General features: G+C 51.3%; 1 protein-coding gene across 8 annotated transcripts in view; it reads left to right on the top strand.

Annotated features, from left to right (window-relative positions):
• Positions 1-13,897, top strand: part of CASKIN2 (CASK interacting protein 2) — an 85,709-nt gene that overhangs the window by 16,547 nt on the left and 55,265 nt on the right. For all 8 annotated transcript variants that reach the window (XM_074972173.1, XM_074972178.1, XM_074972177.1 and 5 more), the window contains one exon: positions 119-885. In XM_074972173.1, coding sequence (XP_074828274.1) covers positions 789-885 — 97 coding nt within the window. In that variant the 5' untranslated portion in view covers positions 119-788. The remainder of the gene's footprint in view (positions 1-118; positions 886-13,897) is intronic.

Below are 13,897 nucleotides of genomic sequence, written 5' to 3'. Positions count from 1 at the left end.
AATATAGTCAAACTATTTGTTCTTCGGCGTGGCCACAGAAGCAGTCGCAGTGGACTGTTTTAATGATGCTGATAAGTAAATAGCCTTTGAAACCTGACCCTGCTGTTGCTGTTCACAGGTACCGGGAGCACCAGGACAACCTCTCCTCTAGGGCTCTGTGGCCAAGGTTCTGAACGCTGCCCAGCGCAGGGGGTCTGCAGAGTGGCTGGCAGAGACGGCACCAAGAGGAATGCCAGTATGAGGGGGATAACCGAGAGAGAGAGGATCTATAACTTCCAGATGGAAAGGAGCACATAATCCCTTTGGGAAGAATTAGGGAATCATCAGCGCAGCTCAGCCTGGCGCGAAGGAAGCAAAACATGACCCCTCAATCTCTGAGAGCTTTACACAGGTTCGATTAAGAGGCCAGACTCTTCTCAAAGCAGACTCTCCCGGTCCCCTCCTCCAAACTGCCTGTCTTTGTCTTGTGGGGCCCTGTTGCTGTTGAGAGTCAGTCCCCAAGCATGGAACTATTTTTTGTTTAAGTGATTGCATGTTCTTTAACCAGACTGCATCCCCATCTCCATCAAAAGGAAAGTGACTCCTAGCTGCATTTATCGCTATTAACGGAGAGATCTTTTTATAAAGGCTTTTTTTATGTCCCGTGGGATTTTAAAATATTTTTCTTGCTGGGCTTTTCCTCCATTTGAGAGCATTTTGAGGAGTTGCTACGTGCACGCCCATGGCTTTATGAACCAGAGGGATCTGAGGACCTCTTCCTTTCACTCCCCTACCACTCCAACCTGTCCATGATGGGGCGAGAGCAGGAGCTGATCCAGGCTGTGAAAAATGGGGATGTACCTGGTGTGCAGAAACTGGTGGCCAAGGTCAAAGCATCCAAGAGCAGTGAGTACCTTTGCCTCTTAATGCAGCAGCAGGGAGCTGAAAGAACGTGGGCATTGCTGCTTGCTCCATCTCTTGTCAGTTGCTGTGAGTTCTACTCCTAGGGCCTTGGTGTGAGAGTCCTTGGGAACAGGGCATGTGAAGCCTGGCACTTGTGCCCTGGAGTGGAGACTACTGTGCAGTCAGGGGCTAGGGGTGTGAATCCAGAGCTCGCTGATAATGTAAAAGATGATGCTTCTAGTAGCCTCTGTGTGGAAACCCTGAAATGTGGGGGACAGATGGGGGGAAGGGTGGCAGAAAATCACCAAAGGAAAGTGAGCAGCACAGCTCCTATGGGGCATGCTGGCGCAGAGGGTCCTTCAGTCATTGCCACTTACTTCTGGTCAGATTTATCTTGTGAAAAATTACCATCCAAACCAGTCAACTGGAACCAATTGTCAGGCCTTGAATTTGAGATTCTTTAAGTCTGGTAATGTTTAACCCTTCAGTAGTGCCCGTCTCTTTCCTGTATACTCTTAAAGGTCAGCTGCAGAACTGAAGTAGGAATGAATTTAAGGCCGGTTCTGTGTGCTTGTACTGACCAGGCTGTGATAAAGGGGGAGACCCCTGTCACTGCAGCAAAGAAACTCATGGGGACTGGTTATGTGCGTGCATTGTTGGCCTGTTGAGTGGGAGCCCAGAGGGCCCCCCAAGCAGCATTCAAGGGCTGAAAAGGTCCTAGATGAAATATGGAGGTGACAGGGGAAGGAGAGAGCTGGGTTACTGTGTATAATGGAGACAAAGGAAAGCAGGATCACTGAGATGGGGAGAGAATTACACAACCCTATGGAGCACAGCCCTCCTTATGGGGAAAAGACATTGAACTACACCCAGGAGAGGGCAGGCGGTATTGGTAGGAAACACCATGGTTAGAGTTGTGGATGGTACATTGTGCAGTCACGTCCTGATCATGCACTGATTCTCCTAAAGATCAGGGTACGAGAGATTGTGTCCTCAGTGGATGAGTTCCTGGTTAGGAGCAAGGAAGAAGCCCCTGTAAGTTTTGGCCCCAGTGACCTACGGGGAGGGAGACAGACTGGGAGTTCCTAGGGTTTGAGGACCTAGAGAAATAAACAAAAGACCAGGGCATCACTAGGACCTTGTCAGCCGCCCGTGTCCCAGACACCCCCATGCAGGATAGTGATTGGAATGAAATGGAGGTGGGTGGGAGGGTCTGAACTTTATCCTAAAGCTGGGGCCCCAAGGACAAAGGTTAAGATCTGAATGTCTCAAAAGTGCGGGGTGTCCAGCTCCAGAATCTTGGTTCAGCTCCTTCATTCTTGGGGTACTTCCTGGAGCAGGTGGGATATGTGAGACGGGTGACACCCAGCGCATATAGGTGCACCAGAGTGTTGGCTAAGAAGAAGGAAGACTGAGCTATATTCCCCATATGAATGTGAGAATCAACAGAAGACGGCAGAAGGGAAGTGGGAGGAAAGGCAAACTAACTGGACTAATCAGCTGAGTGGATAAGGAAGCCATTAGGATGAAGAAGTAAAACAGGGTAGTCTAAAGCATGTGAGATAACTGAGCCACTGGGGAACAACTGGAGACTCTGTATGTGTCTGTTTGCAGGGAAGTTCTGAATACACACATTCTAGATTCTCCTTTGACTCTAATGGTCTTGGTTGGTGGGGAGACAAGGGTGAAGAACCATACTCTGGATCTACAAAGCCATCCTGCTAAAATGCTCTTTAAGGCTAATGTTAAAAGACTACCCTTTCTTCAACCAGAAGGGATATGGATTTAAGGTGGACTCTGGGCCCAGCTGGTGGGGGGAAGAAAGTTAATGTCGGGAGAGTGGGTCCTGGTCCAATTCCCCAGAGACAGGTGTTCACATCATAAAAACTACCACATTTAATGGTGCTCTTGGCAGAGAAGCTAAGGGCTGAATGGGCAAGGGGTAGCCAGCAAACCTTTCACCCTGGGAGGTGTCCATCCAGGGCAGGGTTGTGGTGCAGCATAGGGGAAGCTTGCCCTCCTGCGGCCTGTGCCGTGCTTGTGCTATGGATACAGGCATCCTGTTGCCAGGTCTGTCAGTCTGGCACGTCTCATGAGTGCAAAAGAATTCACGTGAAAGCTCATAGGAGGAGAAAAGTGTGTGTGTGGAGGGTGAGGGGGAATAACTGAGACTGACTTGGAGAGATGAGGAGCAGCTCAGGGCTGTGTGTTCAGTGGTGGAAAATCTAAGTTAGTGAGGCTGGGGATTATAAAAACAAGGCGGGGATAAACTGCTAGGTCAGACACTGCAAAGCGCTGAGCGGGAGGAGGTAGGGGTTAACCTCTGAAAATCCACAGGGCTGGGGTTACGGAAACAAAACGCTCCCTAGACGGCTGCACCAAATGCAAATTGGAAAGAACTTTTCCAGTCAGTACAAGGAACTAGCCCGGCTGATTGGGAACATCATGCACAGGTCTGCTCACCTGCTTATCGCAAGGCCAGGTGGCACGGGAAAACCCCAATGATGCAGATTTGTCAGAGTGCGGAGAGATACTTAGCTCTCAGGAGGAGGAGGAAATAAGAATCTTCAGCATTCTGAGAGAGGCTAGTGATGCCTACAAGGGAGAGCAGGAGCTGATGTTGAGGAAGGGCTGAGAATAAGGACAACCCCAGTGTCTATCTCTAGATTAAATACTAAGGAAGAAAGGAGTGAAGCAGGAACTGGCACAGCTGGTGTGCTTGGCTTGAAAGGGGAGCCTGATGAGGTGTAACATGCAATGGGGTGAGAATGCCCCCATGCTAGGAGGGGAAGGAGCAAGGCTGGCCTCCTCCCCTCCATCCTAGGACCGTAATCACCTGATGACTGTATCTCAATCAAATGCAATTGGAGAGCATTCTCTATTGCCTTGCTCTGGCTTTGTCCCCTCCTTGCTCCCCACAGGGGCTGAACCCCCAGCCACAGATGGGGTCAGCCTATTACATGGCGGCAGGATAGGTCTGACGTTTCCCCTGCTGCATGAGGCTCTGTCCCTCCGCCAGAGGAGCCTTCTACTCCCAACCCCTTATGATTCATTCTCTTGCTCGCTCGCTCTCTTTTTGTTAAGATGCCGGGTGAGCAGAATGTTAGCTGCCTTTGTTGCTCATTAAAGCGCCTTTCCATATGACAGGCCGAGACGCTGATTTTTAAAATCCCTCTAAGAGTCCTTCTGCTGTCTCAGTGGATTCGGCACTGCATCGCTGTGATTAGCCCTCGGGGATCTCCTGGGCCTAAAAAAAGTCGCTGCACGTAACCAAGAATCAAGCCGCCAGTCCCGGCAGCGGGAAGTTCAGGGACACGTAGTTAAATATTCAACGTGCATATTCTTAGGCGGTGCATGGCGTGGAAAATGTTGGTGCACAAATGGGTCAGAGCACCTATTATTTCAAAGCCCCGGGGGCACATGATGATTTCTTCTTCTTTTTTTTTTTTTTGGTGGGTGAGAGCACATTAATCCTGCAGCTCTGTGGGGCTGGGGGACATCAGTATGATACTGTAAGGCAGAGGGTGTGGGGGATGCCCATTGTTGTAGATACCTCTGCAAGCGGGGAGGGGTTCTCTCTCTCAAACCATATACCTCCAGGGAGGGCTTGGACCATTCCCCATGGACCCTACTGCTGTTGGGGTTGTCACCTGGAGCAGTGGTAGAAGTTTTAATTTCCTTCTCTCTCCTCCCCTTCAGTGTCTGAGCACTGCAGAGTTTAATTGAAATTGTTAAACGACCCGTCACAGCTTTGGCCTTTTCTCCTTAGTGATCAATCACTTTCCTGGCTGGACGCGCTCGTTAACAATGAGCCAGTTGGCTGGGCAGGGATGAGCGCAGTAGCCCTGGAGTTAAAAAAAAGAGGGGGATTGGGGAGGGGGGTGTCACAAGATTAGATTCCAGGGGGAGGAGACCAGCAGAACAATTGGGTCTGTGGCCATTGTCCCTTGGAAAGGGGGAAGTCTCTCAAGCTGTGCCAGCCCTTATGAGGGGAAGACAGAGTTTAATTCAGCTGAGCCCCAAGAGCAGGCTCCTGGATGGAATTTACCAGGGGGAGTTGCTTGCTAGTCGTTCATCCTGAAGAATCGCAAAATGTCTTCAAAGTTTGCATGCTCACAGCTTTGCTGAAATTTAGCCATTTCTGAGGTGAAGGCAGTCAACTAGTTTCTCCTCTACTTGCATGGAGGAGGAGAAACTTTTGACCAAGCACGCTAGGATAAATCCATACTCTCGGGGAAAGAGCTTTAATAGCCATGCAGAGCAGGCAGGATCCTGGATTTTAAGGCAGAGTCTAAGAGAACGGGTATTTCCTGCTTCCAAGTTCCCAGGAGGTCTGTGAGGTTCATTTAATTCATGTGTGTAAAGTACTTTGAGATCCTCGGATGGAAGAGGCTCCAGTTGGGCAAAACAGTATTAACTTGGAAGGATAAAGAGCTACATCAACCCTGTTAGGCTTTGAACCTGATTCTGTGCAGTCCAGATATTTTCAACCTGACACTGACCTTAGCCATCCACAAAGCGTCTAGAGTGGCTTTCTGAGCTCCCAGACATTGTATGTATCAAGTGTCCCTAGTTAGAAGGCATGATAACCTGCTAAATACAGGTATTTGCCATTGTTCTAGTCCAGAGGTTCTCAAACCTTTCTATCATGTAGATTCTGTTCTAGTAGAGTACTAGTAAGCTCTCTCTGTTTTGTGTTTGTACAGCACCCAGTGCACTGGGCTCCTGGTCCATGACTGGGGCTCCTCCGGTAATACAAATAATTCATAATGAGCTTGTCCAGTGGTCTCCTCCCCTTCCAATGGCCACTTCCTCTTCCATTGTCTCATCAGATCCCTGTGGTAACCACAGCAGTCCCTTATGTGGAGTAGTAATGTTAGACATGTATTTTTAGCAGCTTTTAATGTGATGCAGTAGCTGGAAACAAACAGGTGAGCTAGCACCGTGTGAACAGCGAGCTCTGCACAGACCTCACTTTGGGAACTGCTTTGCTAGTCTGTCCCTCCAGAATTTCTCAATGGGCTGAGAGTTCCTGGCTCGCTCCTCCCCTGCCTGCTTTCCAGCTGTGGAGCATTGGCAGGGATGCAGTGCGGGGCTTACCCCTCTGGCCGCTGTTGCCACCATTCTCTTTCTGCCTTGACAAAATAGCACTGGTAATGCCTCCTGTGCCTTATACGGAATACAAGAGCATTACCTGTCCCACAAGCCATCTCGTCCAGTATCCATTTCCTGATAGTGGTCAGCACTAGTTGCTTCATAGGATGGTTTAAGAGCCCTGCAGTAGGCAGACGTGGGGTAAACTGACCCTGCAACAATCCTTAGTAGTTAGTTTGGTTTAAGCTCTGAAGCATGAGGCTTAATATCTCTTCCAGAATTAGTGAACTTCAACTATTGTAACTCTGGATGTTCTTGTTATCCATATAAATATCCAGTCTCTCTTTGAATCTTGCTGATTGCGTTTGCCTCAGTGACATCCTGTGGTAGAGATCCACAGTTTGTATCGTGTGGGGAAAAAAGTATTTATTTTTGTTGTTTTTGAATTTGTCATCTTTTAATCTTGTTAGCTGGCCTTTTGTTCTTGTGTTGTGAGATGGTGAGAACAGATCTACCTTCTTGATCATGTGCTATTTTATAGACTTTTTTCGTGTCCCCTCTTCACCTTTCTAAGTGAAGGAATTTCATTCTCTTCAATCTCTCTTCATGTAAGAGTTTCTCTAGGTCCCTAGTCCTTCTCATTGCCCATCTCGGATCCCCCTGTAATGCCATATTCTTTTACCCGTAAGGCACATGTTATTTCAGAAGAGGCCACACCATTAGTTTGTGTGTCCCTGCTTAAAAGCCGGTCCTCTCCTAGATGGTGTGTGCTGGCTCATGTGCCCCATGAGCTGGAACAGCCAATTATCTGCTTCCACTTTGGATTGCAGCTCCATTCATTGCTCCATCAGCCCCATGTGGGAACTCATTCTCTTTCTGTGTGTGGAGGAAGGATGGAAATCATCAGAGTCTATTGCTGCTGAAGCAGCAGGGTCCATAAGCCTGGGCCAAGCCATTCTTTCCTATGCAGATCCTCTGCCTGTGTCAGGTAACAAAGCAAGAAGTTGCATCTTCCACCATGGCTTTCTGTTAAATCTGAATCACCCAGGCCATTAGGCAGCCAGGGCAGGATTATTTTCTGTTACGTTATGCTTGGTTTATGTTTCCTCTAGTCTAGTTTTAAAACCCCGAGGCAGCCTAGTTTCTATTCCTTGTTCTGCCACTGGCTCAGTGCGTCACCTTGGGCAAGTTCCTTCACGTTCCTAGGCTTCAAGGGTGAGCACCTGACTCTCCTTAGTAAAGTGCCAAGAGAGCTACAGAAGGAAAGTGTCCTAGAAGTGCTAAGTATTAAGTGACAGAGATTCCAGTGCTTCTCTTGAGAGTCTATTTAACAGTCTTCTACAGCGTGTGGCAGTATTACATGGATCGCTGTAAAAACTTCTTGATGTGGGTGAGAAGGAGAGAAATGGACTTAAAGGTTTCTGTATTTACATCGCCCTACTCCTAAACCACTGCTTGGAATAGATTTCAGAGTAGCAGCCGTGTTAGTCTGTATTCGCAAAAAGAAAAGGCGTACTTGTGGCACCTTAGAGACTAACCAATTTATTTGAGCATAAGCTTTCGTGAGCTACAGGTCACTTCATCGGATGCAAATCAGATGGAATAGAGTAAACTGTAAGTGGGGGGGGGGAGACTAATGGGTGTTTAAAATTATTTAGTCCTCCTCTTCCTTGCCCCCGGCCCTCTATCCCACAGAGGAGGTCTCTTCCAATGCTTGCTTAGTCGTGTGCCAGCCGTTGAGGTCGCTTGGCATTCTCTGTGTTGGGACCTCTGGAATGCCAGCTGCTTCTCCCGGTGGGCAGGGTCCTGCTGACAGAAGGAATGCGTTCCTCACGCCTACTGCATGCTTCCACTTGAGCTGAGAGTTCAGCTATTTGAGCTGGGAACAATTTTTATCCCTCGTTTCCAATCTCTTTACGGTTGGTGGGGGGTGGGGAAGAGAGCAGGAGCAGAGTCTGCAAAAGGAATCAACTTACTGTGAATATACGGTGTCTGTTCAAAGCCAGCCTCTAAAGTTTGTTGTGCTTGGAAAAGGGCCATCCCTGTCCTTGGCTAGTCATGCCCTGGCTGGGCTGCTTTGATGGGCCGAATGTTAGCAAAGCTGTGGCTGCACTTGTTAGCACAATCAGAGAAGCCTGAAGCAAACAGGGAGATAAAGGGCCTGCAGGAACAAGGGATAGCACTCCCTTCCTGGGAATTGCCCAGCTCCATGGGGGAAGGGGGCTGGGATTGGGAATTGCTGCTGTCCCTGTGAAGCCACCAACATGTCTGTCTGATCTTCCGGATGGGTGGCAGGGGAGAGCAGTCCTCGTGGTGTACAAGGTTCAGGGGCAGTCTCTGCCCTTTGTAGAGGCAGCTGGAGTTAAGCTTGGTGGGGGGAGGGGGAGGTTGTCAGCCCTTACGCAGGTTTCCCCTTGAGTTAGTGTAAGAATTCAACTGCCAGCCGCGGAGGGCAGGCGAGGGGCAGCCACTCGCATTTTGCTTGACCTCTCGTGAGAGGCCCCAGAGCGCCTCACTGAATGGGCAGGGCTGCCCCTTGGCACCAGGCCAGCACTGCCTGGAGCTCTGCGGGAGGAGGAGCGTGTTGCTAGCAGGTTCACACTGACTGCAGCAAGGCCTTTTGGCAGCTGAGGCCCCATTCGGGTCCTGTATGAACTCCCGAGAAGCAGCCAGCACTCTCCTCTTCCTGGGTGAGAGACAGGCTCCCTTCCACAACCTGCTGAACCGGGAGATGCTTTAAGAAATGGGCCAGTGGTCTGGGTGAAAATCCAGCACCCTACTGACTCTATGGGGCAGCCCTGAGTCAGTCCTCTGTGCTCACATGAGCGTAGGCTGGCATTGCTGTGTTTAGGGGAGGATGACTTTACCCCGCATCGCTTTGCAGTGCCCTGCTCTGTATCACCTCCCTCCAAACACTCTCTGAGTGTTTTTCTGGGTACCTCTGGCAGGCAGGTCTTGGCATTGCTGCCGTTGAATGGTTGCCCCTCATAGGTGTGTATTGGAAGTGCAGTCTCTGGGTTTGCACCCTGAATGAAAGCTGGGCAGAGCCACCCATGGTTTCTCTCCCCCCTGTCTGGACACAGTGAGTCCCATCTCTTGGCTTCCCTTTCCCGGCAGCGCTTTGCAATACCAAAAAGTTCCTGCAGATAGAAGATGAAGTTCTAGTTCCGGCGCTGCTCCCAGAGGGTTTGGCTGTCCTTATTCCTTATTATAGCAGGGTATGTTCTTAACGCATCGCAGGGCAGAGCTGGGCCACACTGTACTCAGGGAAGGAATATTCTGGAGAGCCATGTGTGTGCGTGTGCCGGTGGCCGAGTCCAGAGTGTGCCTGCCCTGGCACAAGGAGGCTCTTGGAGCTGGATTCTGTGCTTAAGGCAGGGAAGAGATTGTGGGCTTCATTCCGGGCACTACCTCCTGTCCCTTTAAGAGGTGCATTCACACTAGCCTGGTGCAAGCCCGTTGGTCTCCCTGAGTGCCTGCACCAACAGGAGGCAGGGCTCTTGCAGCTGGTGGAAACTACCCTGGTGGTGGGTATTTCCTATGCAGCAAGTGCAGGGTCTGCTGCTTTGGGGCTAACTGGAAGATCGGTCTCCTGCTCATGTTTGACTGTTAAACTCCCCATCTCATGAATACAGGGTCCCAGGTATGGATGCAGTACCGTGCAGCTGACTGATGGGGGTCTACCTAATTTGGGCATCTCTAAGTGCCTCCCAGTGGCACTGCCCTGGCCATAGGCTAAGCTAAACAAAAACATCCTGCCCCCTTTTCCCCAGGAGCCATATGAGAGATGACTTGAGCAAACACCTCTGTAAAGAGGGCAGGTCCCCAGAGAGCTGTATTTGAGGAGATAGCAAAGACATGGGCAAATCCTAAATGCCTTCCCGTGACTCCTCAGTTCGCTGGCAGGCTAAGAGATCCCTGCCACTCTGTTCCGGAGGGCCCTGGAGCAGCAGTTGGGATGTGCAGATGACAAGGATGATACTGATCAGGCTGCCAGCTGAACAAATGCTGCACAGGTGTGCAGCCTGCAGTCTCCAAAGAGTTAACTGCACTATGGGGCCTGGCATGAGGGCATAAGGACGCTTTTCTGCTGCACCCACTGTGTGACCCATAGGAGGGCTCACTACGCAGCTGTGGGAGCAACAGGAGAAGAGGGAACTTGCGAAGCCAGAAGCCTCCTGTTCTGTCAGGCTTTACCTGGGGGGTTCCCCACCTCATCCACACCAGGCTGGGTCAGGGCACTGGGGCTGCGGACGAGGAGCTGTTGTGTTTCCTCTAAAACAGTGATGCAGAAGCCGAGAATACCCTTTCCCTCCTGCACGCACCTGGCCTGCCAGGGCAGGGGCAGCTTGGGATCCGGGTGTACAGATCTTGCTGGTTCCAGTGACTGGCAACATCCCAGCTGTCAGAACAGCAGCAGCCTTTGGCCTAAAGCTTCACTGCCCGCGAAAGTAACTCCCCCGGCCGAAGCCTGTCTCCTGGGTGGCCCCATGACAGCCTGGAATTTGCTCTGAAGAGAGAGAGAAACAATTGCCAGGCTGCAGGGTGGGCAGCGTCTGAGTCTCCAGTGGGCTCCAGGTGGCCGGGGCCGAACGGACGGCGCCACGGACGCCAGGCTGGCAGCGTGGTGCCAAGACCTGGGAGCTTGGCTGCTGCCCCGTCCCTAGAGCCCTAGTGCTTTGTGCTCTTACCAAACAGATGGGATGGTGTTTGCATTACAAAGCAGCGGGGGAGGGGCTGTCCCTAGCATCTAGCAGTGGGGCCCATGCATGCAGATGGACTCCCTTCACCGCAGCCTCCCTGAGGAGTCCCAGCTCCCTAGCATGTGCACAATGCTGCCGCCCCCAGTCATGCCCAGGTACGACGAAGCCTGGCCACCTCACGCCCCACCCCTGCCTCAGACAGCTGCGCTGGCTCCCTATTGGTCCAGGGTGGGGATTGAACCCTTCCATAGGGGGTGCACCAGCTGACCTCACCGACCTCCTTTTCTTCCACCTCCCTCTGCTCACCTAGCCCTGGCCTCTTCTCTGTCCCCGCTGTAGGTGTGAGAGCCTTCTCCTCTGCCACAGTCCCCATCTAGAGCAGCATTCATGCACCTGTTCCCCCTTGCTGATTCTTAATTTCTCAGTACATCCCTCTCCTCTCCATTGCTGTGTGGCCCTTAATTCCTCTGTTCCTCTTTCAGCTGCCTTTTAACATTGTGGGGTTGAGCTCTCCGCAAGCGGGCCTTGAGGGATACAATTTGGGGGGAGGGATGAAAGGTGCTAGGTCAAATGAAGCTCTGCTGGTCTTGGCACCACTTCCACCACAGGTGTTCCAGCTGGGCCAGACAGCCTGGCCTGCTTGGTTTGGGGTTTTTTGTGGGGAGCCACTGAGTGCCCCTAGCTCCTGGGGGCTGCACTGAGCTCGTCTCCCATTTAACTTTGGTGGCAACTGTAGCTGCTCAGCACCACTTCAGCTCCCGGGGATCTAACATTGAGCATCCTTAACTCAAAGCACACACAATTAGAGGTCAAACTTAAGAACTGGGCCCTAAGGGACTTGCCCAAGGATACCCCGTGAGCCTGTGTCGGAGCTGTGAGTGGAATCCAGGCCTGATGACTCGGGCCAGTATTTCTCCCCTCCCATGCTGGGGGGCCGGGATGAGCGGCACTTTTCTTAAGAGGTCGTCATCCTCCCCAACGCCCCTCTCACTCCATGTCATCTCTCTCTCCTCTGGAATTTTATTTGCATCTCCAGTAATATACAGGGAGCAGCATGGGACATCCATGGCCTAATAACTGCCAACAAGGGGCATGGCAAGGCTCAGTCAAAGACTACAGGAGTGGGGATGATGGGCAGCTGTTGTGTGCAAAGTCTGACCCTTACTCGGATTAGGGGGAGGGGGCATGGTGCTGCTGGAAGCCTGAAGTATGGAGGAGCGTTAATGCTGTGGAGCACTGCCCGGCCACCAGATATAATGGCAGCTCCCAGAGATCAGTGGTCGAGGTATGGATAACTGGGGGTCGTGTAGTGGGCTGTGTGAATGTAACCCACACGCCTTCTGGGTGTGGTGTTCTGTCCCATCTAGTGGCGCCAAGACCACTTAAAGAAAGAGATAAAACAAGTCTGCTCTACAGCCTTAGCTAACAGCCAGGTGGCTTTTAGCTCATGCAGTAGAGGCTCACGCACTAAGCTCCGGAGGCCCCAGGTTCGATCCTGCCTGCTGACAACCAGGGTCTGTTGGCGTTACACAGATACTAAACTATCTGTCCCAGACTTTACTGTGGTGTAAAGACAATTTTGTCCCACGAGGTCCTGGGCACCGACTTCAGGCATTTTCCGTGGGATTGGTGTAATGGAGTATATGATGTCTAGAGCGTCATCTGGGCTCAAAGACAGTGTAAGTTCTATTGCCTGTTACATCCCCTAGTGGGACAGGGTGGGCCAGATTCTGCTGTCAGTTACGCTGGTGTAACTCCCAGCATTTCACATCAGAATCTGGCCCATTCCCGTGCCCTGGCAGAGGGGATGGACATAATGCTCTAATGGGTCTTTTCTAACTCTGGCTCCTATGATCTTTGCATAGGGGAATGGAAATGGCGTGATAGCAGTCACTCCATGCTTATTGCACCGGAGTTTCCATCATAAGCCTCATTTTTCTGCCCTCCTCAAATCCACCAGAAAAGGCTTATTGGCATCGCAGCTGGTGGGTTGGATTTGGGGTCAGGGTAGAATTTCTGAAGTGAGTCAGGCACAGGCTCAGAAGCATGACTCTGCTTGGGAAATGCATCTTTGACTCTGTCCTTCTGGGTTCCTAACGTCCTTGAAAGGTAGTGTCTGCCCAAAGCACTCATCTGTGTCTGCAGCCTTAACTCCACCTTAACGAAGGTTTGCGTGTGTGGAAATAAATATTATTGCCATTGCAGTCTCTCAAGACTGCTTCAGCTCAGACCGTGAGGCGGCTTCCACCCTTGGTCTCTCTCCTCTACTTAGATTGTTACATGCTCTGCATCCTGTTCTCCTCTGGGCTCACTATGCTGCTTCGGGACCTAAAAGTCAAGTCCAGGTAACGGCAACTGAGAGTTCAACTCAAGCCGTGGCATCTGCTGTGGCTTCTCTGGGTCTCTCACCTCCTTGCCAGGGTGCTGCCTGGTTGGCTGCTGCCCTCTGCTTACTGGGGGAAAAGATGCCACCCGACGGTCAAGAGCTGAATTAATTTTTCTTCCCTCTCCCTTGGATTCCTGACCATTGTCCAAGTTTGAAAATCTCCAACAATGCCCCAGAAACACTATCTAGGGTGCACTCACAGTGGCATCAGCCTCATGCTCTGTTGTGCCAGAGACTCCTGCCTTCCAGTTTTCTGTTTGCTCCCCCTCCCCACCCCCACTTTCTCCAACAGCTCAGTGGGGTCTGCCAAAGGCACCAGCTCACATGCTCCGTGGGCCTGATCCAAATTCCACAGAACAGTGGAAAGGCTCCCGCTGGCTGCAGCAGGGTTTGGAGCAGGCTCTTGAAGAGTCTGACTGGCAGAAGGATAGGGAGAGTGGGAGAAACTTGTCTTTGGGAAGGTTGGGGGAGCAGGAGGTCTTGCATTCTTGCACTGCCCCACCTTCACGCTCTTAAGTGCTAGAGCTACATGCTCTGCTTGTCCCTATGTGATGCCCTAGGAGGTGTTTTGAGGCCCAAGACAGCAGGACTCTTTGCTGCCTCCCTTCAGCCCCCCTTGTCCTCTGTGCTGCTGAGAGGGTCTTGGGGGAGGGGAGATCTCCTCTCTTGCATCAGGTTCAATTTTATTATTGAATTCCAGTGTCGATTGATGGAACCTCCTGCAGAAGATGGTTTCCATCTGGAACAGAATCTCTGGAACGTGCAATGCTGGGTCTCCAGCCACACTCTGAAAAGGCCTGGGAAGAGTTAATGCATCGAGTTACTTTATATG

This window comes from Natator depressus, chromosome 14, assembly GCF_965152275.1.
Source record: "Natator depressus isolate rNatDep1 chromosome 14, rNatDep2.hap1, whole genome shotgun sequence".
Classification (NCBI taxonomy): Eukaryota; Metazoa; Chordata; order Testudines; family Cheloniidae; genus Natator; species Natator depressus.
The sequence above is the reverse complement of the archived record's forward strand: the minus strand, read 5'-3'. Positions and strand labels throughout refer to the sequence as shown.